The sequence below is a fragment of the Triturus cristatus genome, chromosome 6, assembly GCF_964204655.1.
Source record: "Triturus cristatus chromosome 6, aTriCri1.1, whole genome shotgun sequence".
Taxonomy (NCBI): Eukaryota; Metazoa; Chordata; class Amphibia; order Caudata; family Salamandridae; genus Triturus; species Triturus cristatus.
Window position 1 is genome coordinate 614,634,087 of NC_140589.1, and position 21,905 is coordinate 614,655,991.

Consider the following 21,905-nt stretch of genomic DNA (forward strand, 5'->3'; position numbering starts at 1 on the left):
TCGATAAAAATTTGGCACTTAAGGACCATATAAATTACTCGCCCAAAGGAGCACTTTTCACTCCGACACCTTAAGAAAATCAAACCCTTCATCCCTCGACTGCTTCAAATGGATTGTACTATCACTAGTCCTCTCCAAACTGGACTACGTCTCCGCTATCCTCACTGGAACCCCCAAAGTCCAACTAGCCCCAGTTAGAGCTGTGCTCAACTTGGCAGCCAGGTTCATTACAGACTATAAACGATTTGACCACATCACGCTTGTCCTTAAATCCCTAAATTGGCAGCTCATCGAAGGAAGATGCCTTTATAAGACTGCCTGCATCACGCACAAAGCTCTACACCAACAATCCCTGTCGTTCCCAACAAACTCAAAAAAGCGGGCTGCTCCAGACTGATGAGAAGCACCACTGCGCTCCTCCTTGTCCCCGTTACTTAAAAAGAAATCCACCCAATCTCGCTCCTTTTCTGGAAATGGTCTGAACATCTGGAATGCCATCCCGCGGGACCTGCGCTGCAACCCCTCTTACATCAGCTTTAATAAAATAAATAAAAAGACCTAAAATATCACCATCTCAACAAATATTGGAGTCTTCCGACCAGGCTATTAGTTTCCCTTGCATGGGTTCTCTGCTCACCTGGCTCTCCTTTCGCTCTCCCTTTTAGTCCCATGACCTTAGCTCTCCCTGCTAGCATTGCAGCTCCAACTTCCGAGCTGTTTGTGGGCACTCTCCCCTGTTCCCCTGCCCCCTTCCTCTAGAATTTGTTCTTCCCTGTTGATACCCCTTTTTGCTGCTATGAGTCGTCACCTCCTTTTTACTATTTAGATGTTTATAACCTGTGAATCACCCTGAATTCAGCCGCCCCCGACTTTAGGGAGAGATGTGCTTGCTCTTCACTTCTCTTTTGCTCTTAACTATTGCTTTTTTGGACTGCTCCTGTAAAGCGCCGATACCTCTGGGGACAGCCAGCGCTAAATAAATAACGGGATTTCCTTGTATAACGATCAGCTTCTTGCCTTGGTTTTCTGTATGTACAGTTGGGGCTTTGAGGGGTGGGTGGACGATCCAACCCAGGGATCCAGTACGCTTCTTGATTGTCACTACCTCGGTCATGTGTTTAATTTCAGACTATGTATGGAACTGTCCACATGCACTGTTTTGTGGTTTGCTTAAAACCAATAAAATACAGTTTAAAAACCACGAATCAGTGAGATGTACTTTTACACTTCGAGACCTCAGCTGGCTAATGCTATCAGCACAGATGTTGGTGATCAGAGAGAATTGAATCCTGGTTAGCACAGTGGGGAATAGTGACCTGTATGTTTATAGTGCTACAGGATATCACCCCAGATATTTGTCTTCCTCTGCTGGATCAGTTTTTGATGGCTTTTAAGATTCTGAGCCCTTTTCCCTGTTGCTGATCATTGGTAAAGTGCGTGTGCCCTCATTTAACATGGTAAAATTACCTACAACTGATGGTACATTTAAGTTTTATGAGTCGGTTGTAAATGGTGCTACATGTACTCTGGTCTGAATTTTAAATGCGGCTACTAGCCAGCAGCACCAGTTGTGCCACCAACTAAAGTAGCAGTGTAAAACATCTCAGGCCTGTCTCAGTAGTGAAATTATAAAGGGCCATTTTACCTGGCATAATCAACCCTTAGCCAGGCCTATACCTTCCTTTTAAATACTTATAAGTCACCCCTATAGGCTTATGGGATATGGTTTTTAAAACGTAGGACATGTTGGTTCAAGTTTTACATGTCCTGGGAAGGAAAAACTCCTAAAGTCGTTTTCACTGCTATAGGGGGGCAATCTCTACCATTGACTGTGTTACATTACAACATCCAATAAGTGCCAACTTCAGTTTGGGACCAGATAAATATATGCTGCCTACATTCGAATTTAAAAATCACCTTTAGTGTTAATGTTGAATTTTAAGTTACCAGTGTCCAGGGTTACCGGACTGAATGGCCCTCCTTGTTGAGAGTTGTATATTGCACATAGAGACAAAGGAGGCCTAGGTGTAGCAGGATAGGGTATTCCTGAAAGGATAGCTGGGGAGGAGATGTGACCTGCTCGGATTACACTTTCAAGGACCCAATCTGCAGCATACACAAAGGAACCAGACACTAGACCTGCCCTTGCCTTTGTCACTGCAGAGAGTTTGGAGCCAGGGAAGTGCAAACCAGAACCAGTTTTGGTGGGTAGGTCTGGGAAATCACACACACTGGCTGGCACCAGGTAAAAATGTGGCACCTTCAGAACCTTTCATCAGACCACTCCTGGATCTGTGGAAGATTCAGGAGTACTGCCTTGCTGCCTGAAGTAAGAATGGACCTGCTTGCCTTGAACCTAGACTCTCCAGAAGGGACTCAAAGGGTCAGGTGTCTAACCTGTTTTGAGTTACAGGGACACAGTAAGCATCCATAGGCCTCCCTGCAACTGCCCCGCTGACCAGTACCAACTGGACCTGCCCAAGCCCTGCTGCTGGCCTCTGCCGAAGTATGTTCTGAACACCAAGAATTGCCCCCAAGTCCAGGACCCATGGCTGGCATTAGAGAGTACTCCTGAAATAAAAAACAACAAAAATAAAAAAGTGACGGTACAGATGTGTTGGGCTCCTTTTGACCATGAAGTGACTTTCACGCCGAGAATCGACCACCCGCAATGACTCAACGCAAAGCTCCAGTGGGTCCTCCTCTTTGGGCAACAACAGCAGCGGACTGCAGCACCAGACCTGCAAAGGCATCACAAGTTCAGTTTTAATCTTTCAGGTATTATTGTTTCTATTTTTGAGAAAGGGAGAGCCCAAGGGGTGGCATGGAGGAGGCCAGCAGGTTTACATTCATTTGCAGAGCCTTGATCCTCCAGACCCCTAGGGCCTTAAATAATGGCCCCGGGGGAAAAGGAGCCAGCTCCATGGATAGGGTCTAAAGAGTACGCTTTAACAAATGACCAGACATCATTTCCTAAGAGAAAGGAAAGGAGGGAGCGCGGGGGGGCGGGGGCTGTTGAGTGCGGGTTTATTATTTTTTTTATTAAAACACCATCACAGCCATTAGTTCTACAGTTGCATTGGGGCCCGGGAGTGCAAGATGCTCAACACCCAAATTATGGGGAACAGTTTTTGGCCAATTTGTTTTTATTCGATGAATTTGCTCTCATTAAATTCTGCATTTATTGTGGATTATGAGCTACAGAAAAAGTATCCTTTGTATGGGCTATTGAAGCAAATTATTTAATGTTAAACTGCATGTTTAAAATACAATCACTAGCTTAGGACTGGATAACGGGACACTAAAGACAGCACTATAGTCGACCCTTTATGACAATAACCCTTCCCAAATACTTGGGGGGGGGGCGGTGGGGGGTTGAGGGGAATACTTTGATTTGGCTATCTTGAAGTACAACACACTGGGCATACAATTCTTCTAAAACGGTTTTAAAGCGACACTGAAATTCCAGCTAACGCTTCTCTGGCAAGCAGTAAACTATGCTGAATTTAAACAGCTGAAGCATGCCAACTGCTTAATCAGTTTGTAGTAATATGAAAACCATACTACTTGAGAGCAACTCTGCAAATACAGCAGACAGAGCATAATTTTGCATGTGCTTACTATTCCCGGTTCGAAATTTCAAATTACCATGGTATAATCAAAAGAATGCTAAGTAATGTTGTAGAAAAGCATAAATAAAGGTGCATATTGTAAAAGTAAAAATGTTAAAGTTCTGAAAACGTGAAGGAATTTATAATTGGAGGCTAAAAATTAAGTATCCTCAGACTAATTTGGGGCAGAAGTGCAACAAACAGAATACAGTATGGAAGATTAGAGGTCTCAGATTTATTTAGAAAAACTCCAAACTTGCCATTAAAAGTTGTATTTGTTTTTTATTTGTTAAATAAAATATTTCATCATTTCTCTTTGTTAGATGAATGCTTGTTTGTATTTAATAAATTGTTTTTCAGTTCAAATACTCTAAAATCCTTACATTGGGGTCCCTTGGCTTCCAGTTAGTCGCTGAGGTACGCGTATTAAAATAGTTATTCAGTGGGGTTCCCAGTAATGATCAAGTGGGGGTCTGCACAAGTCAAAAGGTTAAGAACCACTCATTATAAGAGAGTACACTGCATCTGCTCTGTTGTCGGCCACGACTGAGTGGTGAAAGAAAAGCTACTAGACATTTTTGTATGCAATGGGATAACAAGATGTACAGGTGTCTTGTAGAACTGTTTGAACCCTACAAAAATTTTTATGTTTGAATGCGAAAAATTTACAAATAGTTTTGTAAAAAGTAGTCTAATAATGGATGCAGAAATTTTATTCCGCAAAATATCAAGATGTTTTTGCTGCACCGAAAGGACGCATTACAATCTCTTTCTTGCAGCTTTGTTTTCACATCACTTTTATTTGAAATTTAAGACCTGCAGTGATGCACCCCAGTTAAATTGAAAATAAATAGTATGTTTAGGTTTAGATTGTTCTATTTTCCTTTGTAATTTTAAATATGTTACAATAAAGAATTTTCTTACAAGTGACTGCAGGCTCTGTGCCCGGAACTGTACATTATGCTGGAACCACGTGGTACTAGCAATCATTCCACCTGCATCAAAACATTTCCACTAATGTTTTTGGCGCACAAACATACTATGTTTATTTATATCCTCAAAGATCCGGAAATCCACATCATGCAACAACTGCAGGTGCTGTGTCTCCATACTGTACAATCTTCTACATGGACAAGTGGCACTTAGAAAATATTTGACTTTTGTAGCAAAGCTTTTGACTAAATTCCAACTGAATTGACATTTTTCAACCAGTTTTTTGTACACCATGTGTAGGTCTATCCGTGTGCTATAGATCAGCTTTTCATAACCTCTTCTGCCAGTAGCCGAGATCACCAGATCCAGATGATTTATTCACCTCTACACCACAAGGGAAATACCCACCCATTAGTGACTGAGCATCCTTCCAGAACAAAGGCAACATTAGTAGCATCTGCCATGAATAGCCACAACAATGTCCCCCAAGATACATTTGATAACAGGATCTTAGTTCTGCAGAGATTTGCCATGCGATATCAAAAATTGTCCAGTGGTTCTACAGAGTTATTGGGTCCAATTATTTTCTGTATCCTGTAGAATATACTGACATATTGAAAACATGGTCAAAGGACACAAGTACGATATAGTTACATTCACTTTTGGGAATCAGTTACTCCTGGGGCATAGGCTTTAACAATAATAATCCACCACTAACCACTCGCCTTACATAAATTACTTTAAAAGGACCTGCTGTAAGCGTGCACACATGTATAAGGTGTAAGACTATAGAAAGGGCATGGATAGCTCAGCTTAAGCAACTGGAGAAGCTGTTTCCCATTCCAAAATTAAGCATTGCTTATCCACCTTATTACAGGAATCTGTTAAGTAGATCACTAAAAGGTAGCAGTGGGTAGAGCACTGCTGCCACCTGAAAACCTTTAGATTCACCTTCAGTACCCTCCACTGCCTCTCAACCACCACTCCATTATGGATACAAAGCTCTTGCTGCTACCCCACACATCCCATTCAAATACATTAACCAAGAGTGTTCCTGTACCCAAAAAATGCTGCCGTCAGTTTCTTTGTAAGGCACTGCTCCCTTGACCCAGTCTGCAAAAGTTATTGATAGAACTTTAAAGGTGTCTATAGATAATTTTTTGATCCGGGTGTTTGTTACTCAATGGTTTTCTTGGGAGTGCATTAGCAGTGTATGGAAGCTTTCAAATACTTACCCGTGAAATAGCCGCCACGGGTTTCCACGCTCTAAGCTACTGTCTATACACAGAGTGGAATCCCTTCCTTTTGTACATAAATATTCACTTTGGCTCATTTGTTTTTCTTCCCTCAGGGGTAGCATGTTTGATCACAGCTACAGAATCATTCCAACCCCAGAATTTCCTGAATCCAGAAAGCACTGTTCCGTTTACGGGACATGAGGAGCTAATAGTCACCACTAAAGAATTGGAACTAGATTGTATACATCCTCGAAATTTGCAGAAAGGGAAGTCAAAAATGCCACTATCCATTTTGACAAAAAAGGGACGTCGGCTTTGCTTATCTGAGTTTAAGAATGTATCTTATGTTCTTCACGCCTACTCAAAATAAATTGTAATGTCAGAAAAAAAAACCTGAACATGGTGCAGAGTAAAGTGGCAATGCTGGAACTTTGCAAGACACTTATTGGAATTTGACATCCAACACAAATTTAGGAACAAACCTTTTATTTTTCCAACCAAATTCCAGTACTACAAGGGCAGTAAAACAATGATACACTGAAAAAAGCAGCATTAAACATTTGTTTAAGATTGATAGAATAAATAAAAACTACAAAAAAAAAAAAAAAAAAAAAAGGAAATCATATAAACCCATCTTAGTCTTTGTGCACCCCCACCCCCTCCCTCACGATACCCAAACCCCTCCACAAACAAAAAAGATATCCTGAAAAACAAATGCCCTTTTACAGGCAGTACTGCAGGCTACTTTCTTAAAATTGTCCTGGGATTACATTCCATCTTCAGGGCTGTGGTCACAACTTTGTCGTAGTGCACTGGTACGAATACCACACTAACCTCAGTCAGGAAAGTAGAGTCATTCCATTTTTATTTACATAACCAAATGACATGTTCTAGAATACCAGCATTTAATCCTTTTCTTTAAACATATTAGCATAAGAAACCACATTTCAATGATAGAGCAAATGAGGCTACCACTAGAGGTAGCAAGAGTTCACATCCAGGTGGCACGAATATCTGGGCACTCCAAAACCAGTTGCTGCATTAAGAGTAGTTGCCACTGACAGAAGCTTGAAATTTCCTGCATATACAGGGGTGCAATAAGATAGGAAATATGGCATAACTGCAGGGTTTAACTGGAAACAGCAGCCTATTGGTGGCAGGGCAGCCCACAAATGCAGAAAACCGATCATGAAACATCTGAAAATAAGAGAAATAAAGGCATTAAATTACTACAAGACCAATGTTAAACTCGGGTTGCTGCGTAATACTGCAATTTAATTTGTTTACACGAAAACATTTTACAACCATCATCGTGGATGGGAAGTCCTTAAATCAGATGAATACCACCAAGGAATTTATTAATGTATACGTCCAGATGGCAATTAGCAGAGAACTAGTCTCCTGGAATACATTCCAATCTCAATCACCGATCCTCTTAGGAACATGCAGAAGAGAGCAATTTAATTTTAGATACACATTCTATGCACGATTTAACCATGTACCTTTCGGGTTTGGAATTGCGGCTTGTTTCTCAGCTTTGTATTGTATAACTGGACCACAGGCAAACATCAAATGACTTAGGACTGTTGAATTAAAGACCACAATCCCATCACAGACTCTTTAATTTGCATTCGCCATGAATTTGCGACTTCCCATGTGATGAGGAGGAAGTCATGTATATGGATCTCAGGTAGAGCTGCCAAAGGACAGTTTCTTTCATAGTGACTGGTACTTGAGCTCCATGTTCATTCTGATCATCTTGTGGGTACCTGGCCACCGAGTTGCAGGACAAGAAACTATTCTTACATTTGTTAATTCTGAACATTTGCAAGCTGGTGGACACCTTAAACCAGGGGTCTCTAACCTTTCTTGAAATAAGAGCTACTTATGTTCAATAAACATCCTCCTGAGCTACTTATATTAGGGATGTAATGGGAAACGTAAGACAAAATGAGTGCCCACCATATGCAAGATTACCAGCTGTGATCACCTCAGTACATTAGGAATGGTTGCCAGCAATGATGTAAAAATGCTTTGCCAACGTGAAATGCCTCGGCAGGTATACATTTTAACAGTCAATGCTGCACCACTTCTACCTTCTAGTTAATATTAGTAATAAGTTTTTCCAATACCATTTTTTTTATCCCTCAAATATCCGCTTCAAATGTATCTTGGAAATTAAACCATTTTTCCCCCAAACATCAACTTACGAGTTCTAAAAACACACAATTAAATCACGATATACATGCTTTTCAATTTTAGGATACCCACACTATTTCAGCAAAGCTTCCAAGTTCACAGGGCTGCCCACAGAAGAGCTACTCGTTGGAGAAGCCTGCCTTAAACCATCACACAAGTCCCTTCCTGATAAAAGGAGCCACAACACTGCCATTATCACTTGCAGGGAGGGTGGCCCTTTCTTAAATGTTGATGTTCTCATGCTGCTATACCGGTTTGCCACAATCTTGTTCATTCCCACAACATTTTTAAAGGAACTCTATTCACTGTTAGGCTAACTGATTTTGAATATTAAAGGTACTGGATAATAGGATTCTTTCAGCTACTGAGTGGTATGTAAACATCATATTTCAAGTTCTATGAAGTGGTGGCTAAGATTCAACAGTCATCTTGCTGGCCGGATAGCCATAACATATCGGAACTGAGTGAAGTGTTCAGCTGTGACTAGCAGAATTACACTACATGCCGCTGCCCAAAACAAAACACCAGAGGACCCTACATAGATTTTCAGAGCAGCACAATGCTGCCATAAGAATACCGACAACAACAACAAAAAACTTGTCTACAACCACCCAAAACATTGCCGACCCCCCCCACCCACCCCCAGGTAATATGAATCAGGCCAGTGTAAATCTGCCCCCCAAAGCGCTGTATTTAGATACCACCACTCCCCCTCCCCCCCTTTAAAACTGTAGGTAGTGCAGAACGCACTCATTAGGCTTACTTTGTATATTCTAAAACAGTCGGTGTCCAATGGATTACAAAGTCAGTCTGGATGGAATCAAGGCAATGTTTCACTGGTATATCCTTGGGAGAAATCTACGCTCATCTCACCTTAATTTGGTGACAGTGCCTAGCTAGAGTTCAGAAGAAGAGATGGGGAGACAGAGCTTTTATTGATCGCGGTGGAACTTGCTTCCTAATCATCTGACCTGTATCAAATTGCAGTCTCCCTTTGGAAAAGCCCTGAAGACCTGGATTTTCACCATATAGGGAGATCTCCCAGCTCGTTTTGTAATTCTGCTTAACTGCTTTCTGGCTAAAACTGAACTACCAAGAATATAGCGCCTTGACGCCTACGGGCATGTGTTGCGCTCTATAAATCTTACTTAAATCAAGTCACATATGGGAAGAACTATTGCAAATCTTTTAGCAGGCCCTTAAAGCTGATGACTCTTCCCCACTCCATCCCCCTCTTTGAGGGGCATAACAGGTGGTCAATTAATCAGGAAATTGTAAGCGCGCTACTCACCCGTGAGGGTCTCAAGGCACTGAGGGTGGGGTCCGCAGATCTGTTTAGCCGAAGAGCCAGGTCTTGAAGGTCTTCCTGAAGATGTTCAGGGAGGGGACGCGTCTGATGTCTGCCGGTAGCTCGTTCCAGGTCTTGGCTGCAATGCGAGAGAACGATCTTCCGCCTGCTCTGGCTCTGTGGATATGCGGGGTTTCGGCCAATGCAAGGTTGGACGATCTGAGGTTTCTTTTGGGTATGTAGAAGTTGATTCTGTCGTTGAGGTATTTGGGTCCGTTGTTGTGTAGGCATTTGTAAGCGTGAGTGAGGATTTTGAAAGTGATTCTTTTCTCCACGGGGAGCAAGTGGAGACTTCGTAGGTGTTGGCTTATGTGTTCATGTCGGGGGATGCCAAGGAAGAGTCTGGCGGCGGCGTTCTGTATTGTCTGGAGTTTACCCGAGTAGGGATTTGTTGATGCCGGTGTAAAGTGCGTTTCCATAGTCCAGTCTACTGGTGATGAGTGTGTGGGTGACTGTCTTCCTTGACTCAGGGGGGATCCACTTGACGGTCTTGCAGAGGGTGTTGAAGCAGCTGGAGGCGACGGCGTTGACCTGTCAGTTCATGGTGAGATGAGTCTAGTATGATGCCTAGGTTCTTGGCATGGTCTGAGGGGGGGTAGGTCGGCTTCCGAGGGCAGTCAGTCACCAGGTGCGGTCCCATGCAGAAGGGGTGGTACCAAGGACGAGGACTTCTGTCTTCTCGGCGTTGAGCTTCAGGCAGCTGTTGGTCATCCAGACTGCGAAGGGCTTGCATCCCTTTCTGGAAGTTTGTCCAACGGGGCACAGTATGCATGTAGTGGGAATGTTTCAGTGGGACAAATAGTATCAATAGGAGTCTTGCCTGGACCCCCATCCTTAATACTATACTTCTAAACACCATGGTCCAGCATTCCAGACTACTCTACATCCCAGTTTCTCAAGGCAGACTCCACACTCATACCTCAATATGGCCCAACACATAGATCAATGAGTCCCCATGGACAGATGTGAAAATACATGGGAAATGCTGTCCAAAATCAACGACAAGTTAGCTTTGTTGATGGTTGCAGTCTTTAAATGTGAATTAAATTGATACGACGTATCTAAACTGAACATATCATTTTTATGGACCTAAAAATGGCAAGCTGATAAAATGACATTGCCTTGTGAGAAGTATTTCCATGTGAAAACCTCCAGAAAATATTTTTAAAAAGTCACATAATTCAAACTGAACTTGATTTAAGAGTTAGAGATACTCTGTTCTGGGGGATGATGGCACTGAAGAAGACTGGGGTCAAGACTGATTCGCCCTACATGGGAAGGGTTTTTCCTAGGCGTGGGTCCCATGCTCACTGTGCTACTGGATTCATGCTAGAATGGCTGATGAGGGGTGATACCCCGAAACCGGACACAGGATGCTGGTTTCCGGTCCAGGGAGGACCTGGCTTGGCAGTTCGGTCTGGACTGTTCCCATGGGGAGCAGGATCATGACTGATTTGCATATGACTGCATCCAAACTGGGGATGCATGGTTATAAAAAAAAACAAAATGGATTTATACCACATTTGTGAATGGGGGTAAATGTTTGACAATGTTCAACATTCAGACCATCTTTTTGCGTTTCTAAGAATGGGGCTTTCACCCAAAAAAAGAAACACTGCCTAATACTGTAGCCACACCTCTTCCAAAAGCCTAGGCCACGAGAAAGTCTGAATGCCTCCTTGCCGATGCCATTACCACAGTGGCCACAGCAAACAATAGTCGCCGGAATGGAAGTGTTTGGATCTCTTTTCCATAAGCTGCAGGGTCCAAAGACAAATACAGGTTAGTGAGTGTTTGAAAATGTTCAGTGCCAGAAAGCTGCCTTGCTACACTTTTTTTCTCGTATTCACGAAGAATTTAACATTCTTATAAAGACTGGTCTGCTGTTGATTGCAGAAAAAAAAGTTCAAAATCAAGACCATGAGATCACGTCTTCATTTTACTCGACAATAATCTACACAAATTCCTTGTGATAAACCGAAGGTGGCAATGGCATGTGTGTTCACTATCGATATGAAGAAAACCTCTTTAACACCCACAATAGGACTTTTATACAATATGTAATTAACTTAAACGCGCTGCGGCTAAATGGCAGAAATATGCAAAGCATTAGAATTTATTATGCCAATTTTGGGTAAAAAAAAATATAACACTTTTGGGCAGAGTTAAACTGAGTTTAGTATTTTCCCTTTCCTGACATTTGACCCGCTGGCCAGGTGATAGGTGTGATATGTTGTACTTTTCTTGAATAATAAAACGAAATAAAACAAAACTGATTCTTACAACAATAAAAACAACCCTTCAAACAAATTCAAAAATCTCAATCTGTAAAACCTCAGTAATGGACAGAACACATTTAATTTGTTTTTACATCAGGGGAGCAACAAAGAAGCTCGGTATTCCAAGAATAAGAATGTAATTTGTAAATGTATTGGAAGAGAATACTCAGTTTAGACAACCCCTAAACTGCAGATGTGGCACTAAATGCTAGGGTGAAATAGGTGTTTTTGCACTCAAATCCCCACCCAACACATGACAACCTAGTAGCTTTTTATAAGGGGATGAAGAAAAACATTTATCTGAAAGAAACTTTAGAATCATGCACAAAAAAAACAAATATGTTAAAGTAACAAATACTCACAACTGGCAGGCTGTTCTCCATACCGTCGCATAATCTGATCGTGTGTGAACTTCACAAATGCATCATACTGTTCTACAGAAAACATTAACAAACATGGTGTGAATACTTGCTTAAAAACAAATTCATGTATATGAGAAATGCACAAATTGAGAAGATCTTGAAATACAACAGTGAATTATATAGTACTCCACAGATTCGGCAAGATGTGCACCTCTACATGAGACTTTTGCTTCATCCAGAAACGCTGATCAGCTCAGCTTACATGGGGAAATCACAAACACATATTTCAACAGAATGGATAGATAAGAAAAACAGCCCTACTTAATTAAAACATCTCCAAATTATATGACGACTGAGGTTATAGAGCATAGTTCCAATTGCCCACACTAGCTACCCCTGGGTTTAAGTATATGTGGCCCACAGTAAGGCATGCTGCCATAACATGATTGTGCCAACAGTATATTCTTATATAAAGGCTGTGTCGTCATCCGGACACATTAAATAACTGCTTTAACCCTAGATTTCTGTAAGACTTTCTAGGATATGTTAATTGCCAGGCAACTGCTCAGCAGAAAGAAGACACCAATAGGTTATCAAATGCTCTCACCCAAGAATGGTTTGCCAAGCTCTCATACCCAATAGCTTACCATGCTCACCATATAAGAGCTCAGACAGACTATAGAGCCATGCCTCTAATAATGGGGGGGGGGAAGGGAAGGAAGAGGCCAATATGACGAAAAACCATGCCCGTACCCAGGGCATTCCTGCTAAACTAGTGGCCAAGTCATATGAATCATAAAGAGGTTTTCAAAGCCTCTGCAAATCTGAGAACAAACTAGGACAATGATTCTCGCCAAATCAGTTTACTTGGTACTTTTATTTTTTCACTAATTATGCCTCAGCTAGCATTTGCATTATGAGTATTCTAATCCACGTGTTTACATTTATCGCAGTTACTGCAAAAATGGTCTAAGTAGCCTTCATGAAAATAAATGATATTGAGAAGGACACCATGGAACGGGGAGTAGATTTTAACACTACTCCTACTATCCCAACCTAATAATGCCCATTTGTACTGAAATGTTCTACATGTTTGAAAAAACGAGCCGATAGGTCAACTTGTGAATTATTACCACTCGAGCTGTGTATACGGGCAATACGTTCGACAGGACCACAGCATGAGCACTCTCAAACCAGCCACATGACCAACTGAACACAAAAAATATAAATGAACATTGACATATTGCATGACAGACTGGATAGCAAATGGCAATAGTTTGTGATGGGAGTACTGTATAACAAGCTGAATCGGAGATGGCTTCCAAACCACAAAACATTTGATTGATGGAGCTTCTTGTCAACAGGGTGAATTAAGAATAATACCTCGTGCACAAAGGCAGGCCTCCAAGTGCCAAAATATTAAGACTGATTGAGTGCCACCTGGCAGCAAGACAACGCACCTACCAGTAAAGAAGATGGAGAGCAGCACTCTAAACGATTCTACTGAAACTTCACAATCCTCAGGTCAAATATCAAGTTCTCAGGTCATGGTTAAAGTATTACACCATTGCTCCTTCAGGAACCCTCCAACCTGCTATCAAAGTGCGCCCCTATCTCGGTTATTCAATTCCGATTCTACAGCGCCCTCTGCCACATATTCCTGTGTGAGATTCCTCAAGTTACCATTCATTTTCCAGCCCATACTCGAAAAGGTGGAACCTGTCATCTTTATACATCCGTTAATAGTTAAACTTTCTTTCTGATTGACACTTCTAACCTGAGATTCCTCGCCTTGTGATTATACCCAGGGTCACTAAACTCAAAGCAGTGCTCCTCCGCACCAATATGTGGAGCCATGAGCTGCGCCCCAACATTATCCCACTCCAAAGTGGGGAATGGAGCTACATAAGCGCAACCAATGGGTACTGACATCAGTTCCTTTCTTTATGTATTCAGATGTGGATCCGGAGCTCAGCTCCTCTTGCTCTGTGAAGCAAATCTTTCTTAAAAAAAAACGTCAGTGTACATGGGAACATGCCCTCACTTAGTTCCTACAAGGCTTAAACCCTGCGGTCTGGTCACAAACAGATGTCTGACGGATACCCATGTTAGGACTCTGGAGTTTGGGTTCGGGGCACAACTCCAAGGCAAAGCATAAGAGGAGTCCTTTCCTGATACTCTCCAGAGAAGGTATGAAGGCATCACCTTTCCTCTAGGTCGCACTCCCTACTGAGGATCAGATTCAATCTTTGGTCCGATGCACCCAGAGTTACCCGGTCCATTACAAACGTCACAGCAAATTGAAGCCTTTCAAGGTCATTCCGTGCATCTTTGGAACACTGACTGATCACTCTGGTGTGCCTTTGGGCCCCAAGGATCTGCAGGGGTATCCAGTCCGGTTACTGCCAGTGTCTTAAACCTCTGCACAGGCTGGGCCTTTGAACCAGCTCTGGGTTCTGCACAATAGTCTGTCCTAATTTTGGGTTCGGTGCCAAAATCTGCACAGGTCCTACGAATGTTGCTGCTGGAAGAAGAACACATCGTGGTCTCTGACTCGGAGCCAAATTCATATGCACCTCAAGAGAAGCAGCACCCAGCTCTCTTGATGTGGCGCAGCCAATACTCAGTCCCCAAACTCATGCTATTCTTTTATAGAGCAATCACGTACAGGCCATACACCGACGTTTTGGTTCAGACTAACCAAAACCAGCCATATAGAGATACTAATGGACTGCTGCCCCGCCCCCTCCACCCAACAGCCTTATGATCAAGACGATTGGCACAAGGACTACAGAATTCCAATGGGTTTGATACCCGACTAAATACTAGGTTAGTGTCACCGTCTCCTACATCAGAGCAGCTCACAGAATCATTTCCATCAGGAGGCACGGGCTCTTTTTGGCAAAGGAGCCCTCAAGAAGATTCCAGTCTCAGTAGTAGTATCTAAAAGTTATTCCCACAACTTCCTAGAGCGCAGAGGGACAGATCTTTGTCATCTTTCTGTGCAAGGTCAAACTCATGATGCTCACGTGGGCTTAGGTTCTCTCTGCCCTGGATCACAGAGCCTGGATAGTTGCACTGGACCTGCAGGACTCATTTTTGCATCCCGGAGCTACCTGTTTAAGGTGGGTCACAAGCTTTTTAAGTTTTCTATGCTCCCTCTCAGTCTCATGTGTATCCCTATGGTACTCTTAAAGGTAATAGCAGTGGTTGCTGCCCATCTTAGGATGTCAACGGTACCAACCAGTCTTCCTCAACCTCTATGACTGCTGTTGAAGGCAGACTAGTCACAGTCAGTTGTAGATCACCTTCAGATGCCCACAAACCTCTTGGCATCGTTGGGGTTGCAATCAACCAGCCACCCTGGATACAATGCGCTTTATGGCCTTTCCTTCTGATTAAAGAGTATAGGACATGTTGGCTATGATCAAGATGTTCCTAGCTCTGTCTTGGGCCTCAGAGATAATGGCTGAGGCTTCTTGGCCTGCTAGCAGACCATACACCCGATGACATATGCAGGCCTTCCATCAATGGGGAGAACCATGGGTTGATCTTTTCGTATCACGGAGAATGTGCGGTGTCATTTTTGTGCAATTGCCAAGATGGTTCTCCCTTGGAGACCCATTCCGCATGGACTGGAGACATGACTCCTGTATGCCTTTGTGCCGCTCCCTCTGCCTAGGGTTCTGTAAAAGATCAGACACGACCGGACCAAGGCATCCAAGTAGCTATGGATTGTGTTCACGAGAGTGCAATGCCTGGAACTTCTGGGTCCGAGAATCTGTCCACCAATCAGGCTGCTGCTGCTTTCGGAGGATTGTCTGCTGCAGCAGCAGGGCAGGATCTTGCAGTCAGGCTTGTACAACCTACACCTCAACGCTTGGAGACTGAGCGCCAGTGGCTAATCTCCTACCTTTCTCTACAAACCGTTGATGTGATCATCGAAGCCAGGAATCCGTCCATATCAGTGTATGCTGGGTTAAGTTTGTGGCTTGGTGCCGCACTAACCAGACTGACATGGTGCAGGCCTACATGTCTGATGTACCGCAGTTTATTTTTGTCTTCGAGCCAGCAAGAACTCTGTGGGAAGGGTTAACTTTTTTGGTTGATTTTTTGGTCTTTTTACATTTGCCAGTCCAGCGGTCCTTGCTTAGATCACCCACTGTGATGAGTTCTCAAAGGTTTGAAACATAGGTTTCTACCACAGCCCTTCATGATGCCATAGTGGGGCACAATCTTCACTTTCCTCATGTATACCCCACGTTGAGGAATTAACCATGAACACTGGCAAAACCAGTAAGTCGCACCTATAAGAACTATTTGCTTAATAGCCGTGCTGTACAGGAGCGGCAATACTCTCCAGTGTGGTTGAAACTGATTTAAGAGAGCGTTGAGATGCAGCCAGGCTAATGCGCTTTTTTTTTTTTTAAAGTGCATTAGTGCTTGATGCATCAGTCTAGTATTTATTATTTTTAGCCGTGCTCCTATACAGCCACGCTGCTATGCAGCTTGGCAACAAATCATTCCCAATATCTGAAATGCCCATGTTGTACAGCATTAACAAAAGGCAATGGCAGAGCCAATGGTTTCAAAGGTGAAACCGGTTGTCTTTGCCAACTAAAGTTTAAAAATGGTCGAGCTGCAAGGACCTTGTATACATTATCTATTGGAAGAAAGCGCATGCGTTGTTGCAGGCAAAACCTAAAAAAGCTTTTCTGTTTGCAATAACAGCACACGTGAGCGAGCTTCAGTCCCTGCTGGTCCCAACTCCATATACACAACCCCCACCAACTGGTGTAAGGAGCCGGAGGAACATTCCTACTGAAAGTCGCAATACTATTTTACATCGGAGAAACCATCGCTCTTCCACCTTTCTGTGCTCTGCCTCATCTTTTGTAAGCAGAAGAGGGATTCCACCATTTAGAGCACAAGAGAGCTTTTACAACGGATTGTCAATTAGGTGGGCGATCAGCTCTTTTTAGGGTTCCCCTGTGTAAAGAAGGGCATGGCTGTACAGAAATGGACTATCTCCCAATGTATAGCTCTCAGCATTAAGATCGCTACTGAGTATTGGCCAAGAAACAGCCTCCATAAGTTGTGAGGGCTCTTTCCAGACCAGCTGATATTACCACTGCTTTGTTATACAGAGTGCCTGTTCTGGATATCTGCTAGGCTGCTACGTGGGCATCAGTACACACATTCACCAAGGACGACTGCCTTAACAGCCAAGTCACTGTTTAGTCCTGCAGGACTTTTTGATCCAAGCCATTCCACAGACCCCCTTCTATGGAAGGCACTGCTTCGGTTTCTCTTATAAAAAAAAAAAAGTAAGGAATCTGCAGTTAGAAGTATCCATCAGAACAACAAGCTACTTAACCTTCATAATGCTTTTTCTGGCAATTACTCTAACCAGAGATTACTCACGGCTTTCTCACCTACCCATTATGTGAAATGGTCTCCTTTTCCAACTAAAAAGGTCTCAATTTAGGAATCCGCACATTGGTTGTTCCACGTTGCTGTTAGGCTCCACATCAAGGGGCGTAGACAAGCTCATGAAAGAAACACCTGCAATTGTGCATGTGGGGGGTAGAAGGGGCTTAGTTTGTCACTTCAGGAATAGAACAATGTTGGCACACAACCACATGGCGGCATCTACTGGTGTGCAGGAGCACTGCTTTTTGAGTTTCCAGTTCCAGGCTGGTGCTGGGGAATATTTACAAAATGAAGACTCTGCTGTTTGCTAGAGTATCCACCAGAAAGGTACATAACGTTTAATTTTATTTTTTCCTTTGATCATTTGTGTGCTGATGAATCTAGTTAATGTGTACTAACTTGAACACCCACTTACTGAAACAAATGGTATGCACTTGACTTAGTCAAGGTTATCATTAAAATACTTTACAGAGGGAGGTTGTTCAGACTTGTCCAATTAATCACACCCTCAGCAACTCACAATCGGGTGTGTAGAATTCACAATTAGCCCTTCATCATACCGTGGTCATTCAGATGCGCCTCCTTTCACTTCAGCCAGGGAGAAATAGGGGTTAGCCTGTAAAAACACCACGGTTCTCACCACTCCCTTATGAAACCCTGACGTTCTCCACTTATTTGTGCAGTAATAGCTTGAAATTAGAGTGCAGTACTTCATGGGGATTGTGAAGTCCTAGAGCTGCAGTCTGAGATGTGCAGTAATCTTCTTAGACGTAACCTTTTATTATACTAAACAGTTGGTCTCCGTTAACCCAGTTTATTCACTCAACTAGAAAATTAGAATCCTTTCTCCTGGACCTTCTATGTTCCCCAACACACTTGCGGGATAACTTTCATAGGTGTTACAAACAACGTTTTACTTTTCGATATTTTAACTAAATAACTGGTTTTCAGTGCATCTATGAATGTAAACAAAAGTTTTTTACTGGCTGTTTTGCTCCCACGGGAGAGCCTTTCATCCAACTAAACATGTGCGACACAAACTCTTCAATGTTTTCAACAAATTTCTCGTAGTGTGCTATTACGATGCTACTAAATGCATCCACTACCAAGAAATCATACTATTGCCACACGTACAGTAAAGAGACCTTATTGCAAGCATCCAACATAGCTCAGATATGCCATTTAGTATTTCAATGAACTGGCAATAGTACATATTGGCAACCAACATCCTACGGCACAAACGCACAAGTTACTACTTGTGTAACAATACATCTGTAAGAGACATTAGATAGTGATAAGATTCCTTACCTTAGAATATACCCAGGTGTCAGACTGGATCCGGAATGTTTTTCGTCAGCAGTACCCCTGCGCGTCGAAAGGTGGCATCGTGCGGCTCCGTGTCGGTCGCTGGCGTCGTATGCGCCGAGATGGCGTCACGGAGACTACTTAGGCACCACCCATGCTCGCTAACGTCAGTTCTGTACACGACTTTCCGCGCCAGGAGCGCAGAGCCATGCCAGAAACTGACCACTGGTGCCATGAAACTAGGGCCCTGAAAGGGATGACCTTAACCCTAGAAATCAGTTTGCAGAACGGGGAGGAAGGGTGGGGCGGTAAGGATTGTATCACTAACTAATGTCTCTTACAGATATATCGTTACACAAGTAGTAACTTGTGCATCTGAAAGAGACACGTTAGTGATAGATTCCTTACCTTAGAATAGATACCCCAGCAATACCAACCCCGGTGGTGGGTCTGCGAATAGGATTACACCAGAAAGTCACAGAGAACAGAACTGCCAAAAAAGCCATCTCTCCGGACTGGACTGTCAAGGCAGTAATGCTTGGTAAACGTGTGCAGCGAAGCCCACGCAGCTGCCTGACAAATATCCTGCAAGGGAACGCCGCATCCCAAGGCAGTAGTGGCTGCCGTTGCCCTGGTAGAATGGGCACGCAGACCCACAGGAGGCTCCTTCTTAGCCAACGAGTAACATGCTTTGATTCACAGAACAACCCACCGAGAGATGGTTCGTTTGTGCACGGCCCGACCTTTTTTGGGGCCCACATAGCCAACCAAAAGTTGGTCATCCACCCGGAACTGTTGTGTGCGCTTTAAATAGAACGAGAGCACACGTTTTGGGTCCAGATGGTGGAGCCTCTTCCTCTTTTGAAGGATGCGGAGGCAGAAAGAAGGTGGGCAAAGTAATGGTCTGCCCGATGTGGAAGGGTGTGACAACCTTTGGCTAGAACGAAGGACAAGCCCTTAAAACCACATTGCCCGGATGAACAGAAAGAAAAGGAGGTTTAGAAGAAAGAGCCTGGAGCTCACTTACTCTTCTGGCAGAGATGATGGCTACCAGGAAAGCAGTTATGAAGGGGCTCAAAGGGAGCGCACATCAGATAAGTAAAGACAAGATTTAAGTCCCATTGAGGCATTATGAAATGCACGGGAGGAAACGTGTGTGTAATGCATTTGAGGAAGAGATTAACAACCGGGTGTGAGAATGTGGCTCTGTATATACTGTTCCCAAATAGGTACATGGTGTACAGAGTCCACAGTCCCCAGAGGTTTGGCAGAGGCTAAAGTTAGATATAACCTTACTCTCTAAAGTGGTAGCTTGGTCGAGCAGAAAGGCAGTATCAGACAGTGTAAAGCATTTGTTGCACACACTCAGCCAGCAAATGGTCTCACACACAATAACTGAACTCTAGGCCAATGGTTTATATATAAAAAAAAAATATATGCTTGTTTTATTTTAGAACCAACAATAGGTATTAAAATATACTTTCTCAGAATGAGATGCTTTATATAAATACTTTTGCAATATGCAATTGACTTTTGTAGAAAGTTACAAGTGGTTGCAATAGGCAACACAATTCTAACCACAATAAGGCATTGAGTTCAATGGAAGTTTCAAGTTATTTGCCACAGATTACTTTTAGGCTTACTTTTGGAATTCCAGGACTGGATCCTAGATTCAGTACTTGGAATCACGTGATAAAAGTCGACTTAATTACTGTGAAGAATTTTAGACAATATTTTGCTATTTTAAAAGTTGACACTTCATAGAAAACAGTCAATGATTCCCTATGGCAGAAAATTCAAGTTGCAGGTATAGTATGTTCTCGTTACTTTTGTAATCCAGTACTGGGTGCCTAGACTCAGTACTGGGACCATTATCCAAAACAGGGAAGTAATTACGTTTTCAGATATTATACGATTTTTAAAGAAATTGACACTTAGAAGAAATTTCACAGAAAAACAGTCAATGATTTCCTATGGGAGAAAATTGGGTTACTGGTAAGTACAGTTGTAAGTATTTTTCAGAGTCAGTGCTGGGCACCAAGATCCAGCACTGGAAGCTCACCTAGGAGCAGGTGAGTATTTTCGTTTTCGTTACTCGGCTGATTTTTGGTGAATATTTTAAGATTTTAAAAGTCCACACTTAGAAGAAATTTCAGGAAAAAGCCAGTCAATGTTACCCTATGAAGAAAATTTAGTTATCGGTTTAAAGGTAAGAGTTAGGCCCAATCTTATCCAACGAGAGGTAGGGGGGGGCCTTGGTTGGTGGCTGCTGACTAGCAGGCCACGCGGCTGTGGGAGCTGGGCTCCTGGTCACTTACTCAGGGCAAGTGGGGAAGTAGATCGGTGTAGAGGTTGCACTGCCAGGGCCACTCGGGCGGCTCGGTGCAGGGTGCTTTTGAGCCTTCGGGCGCTCAATTGATTTCAATGGGAAATCTCCGGTTTCGAAAAAGACTGCAAGCTCGGGGACGAAGATTCTTCAGGTGCCACCATCACTTTGAGAGGTAAGTTGGGTAGTTGAAGGATAGGTAGGTACCCTGGAATTGGGCACAGGGAGCCGCAGGGCGCCGGGTGCCTTTTGGTATTGGAAAATCTTACTATCTGTTGATCGCGGTTGGGGGGGGGGGGGGGGGGGGGGGGCACCTTGTTCTGAGGCTGCAGGCTTCTTCAAGAGTGTCGAGGGAGGTCCTTGGGTGCCAGACTCAGGGTCACAGTCGCCGTGGGGCCGTCCTCGTGGTCTTTGTTCACTCCGGCACAGGCCAGGCTGGTGCAGAGTGTGCTGGGTTCGCGGTTCCGGGCTGCTGCCAGGGATTAGAAGTAGATTTTGAGTAGAGCCTCTACTCATGGAAGTCCCAGGGGTTTAGAGTCAAAAGGTAGCCAGGTCCTCCGGGGTTTGTGAGGTTGCTGGACACAAGAGATGCCAGGTTGGAGCAGGAGCAGGTTCGAGGGTCGACAGGCCGGTAGGGCTGGGGCCAAAGCAGATTGTGTCTTCCTCTTCTTAGCAGCTGCAGGGCAGGTCTTCTTTCTTCTAGCTCTTCTTCGGATTTTGGAATCTGGGGAAGGAAGGTTCAGGGTGCCCCTAAATACTAGATTTAGGGGCGTTACAGGTAGGTGAAGGGCAGGGACCAATAGGTCCCTGTCCTGGGGTGGGTACACCCCCTATCCTGCCTCTCTCCTGTGGGAGGGGGGCAGTAGCCTAG

At 43.5% G+C, this 21,905-nt stretch overlaps 1 protein-coding gene across 1 annotated transcript in view; it reads right to left on the minus strand.

The window, feature by feature from the left end:
* Window positions 1-6,251: 6,251 nt before the first annotated feature.
* The window catches only part of AKIRIN2 (akirin 2), a 52,215-nt gene continuing 36,561 nt past the window's right edge, over window positions 6,252-21,905 (minus strand). The window contains exons 4-5 of the mRNA XM_085611099.1: window positions 11,971-12,042; window positions 6,252-6,979 (exon numbers count right to left, since the gene is read on the minus strand). Of these exons, the coding sequence (XP_085467225.1) occupies window positions 6,969-6,979; window positions 11,971-12,042 (83 nt within the window). The 3' untranslated portion in view covers window positions 6,252-6,968. The remainder of the gene's footprint in view (window positions 6,980-11,970; window positions 12,043-21,905) is intronic.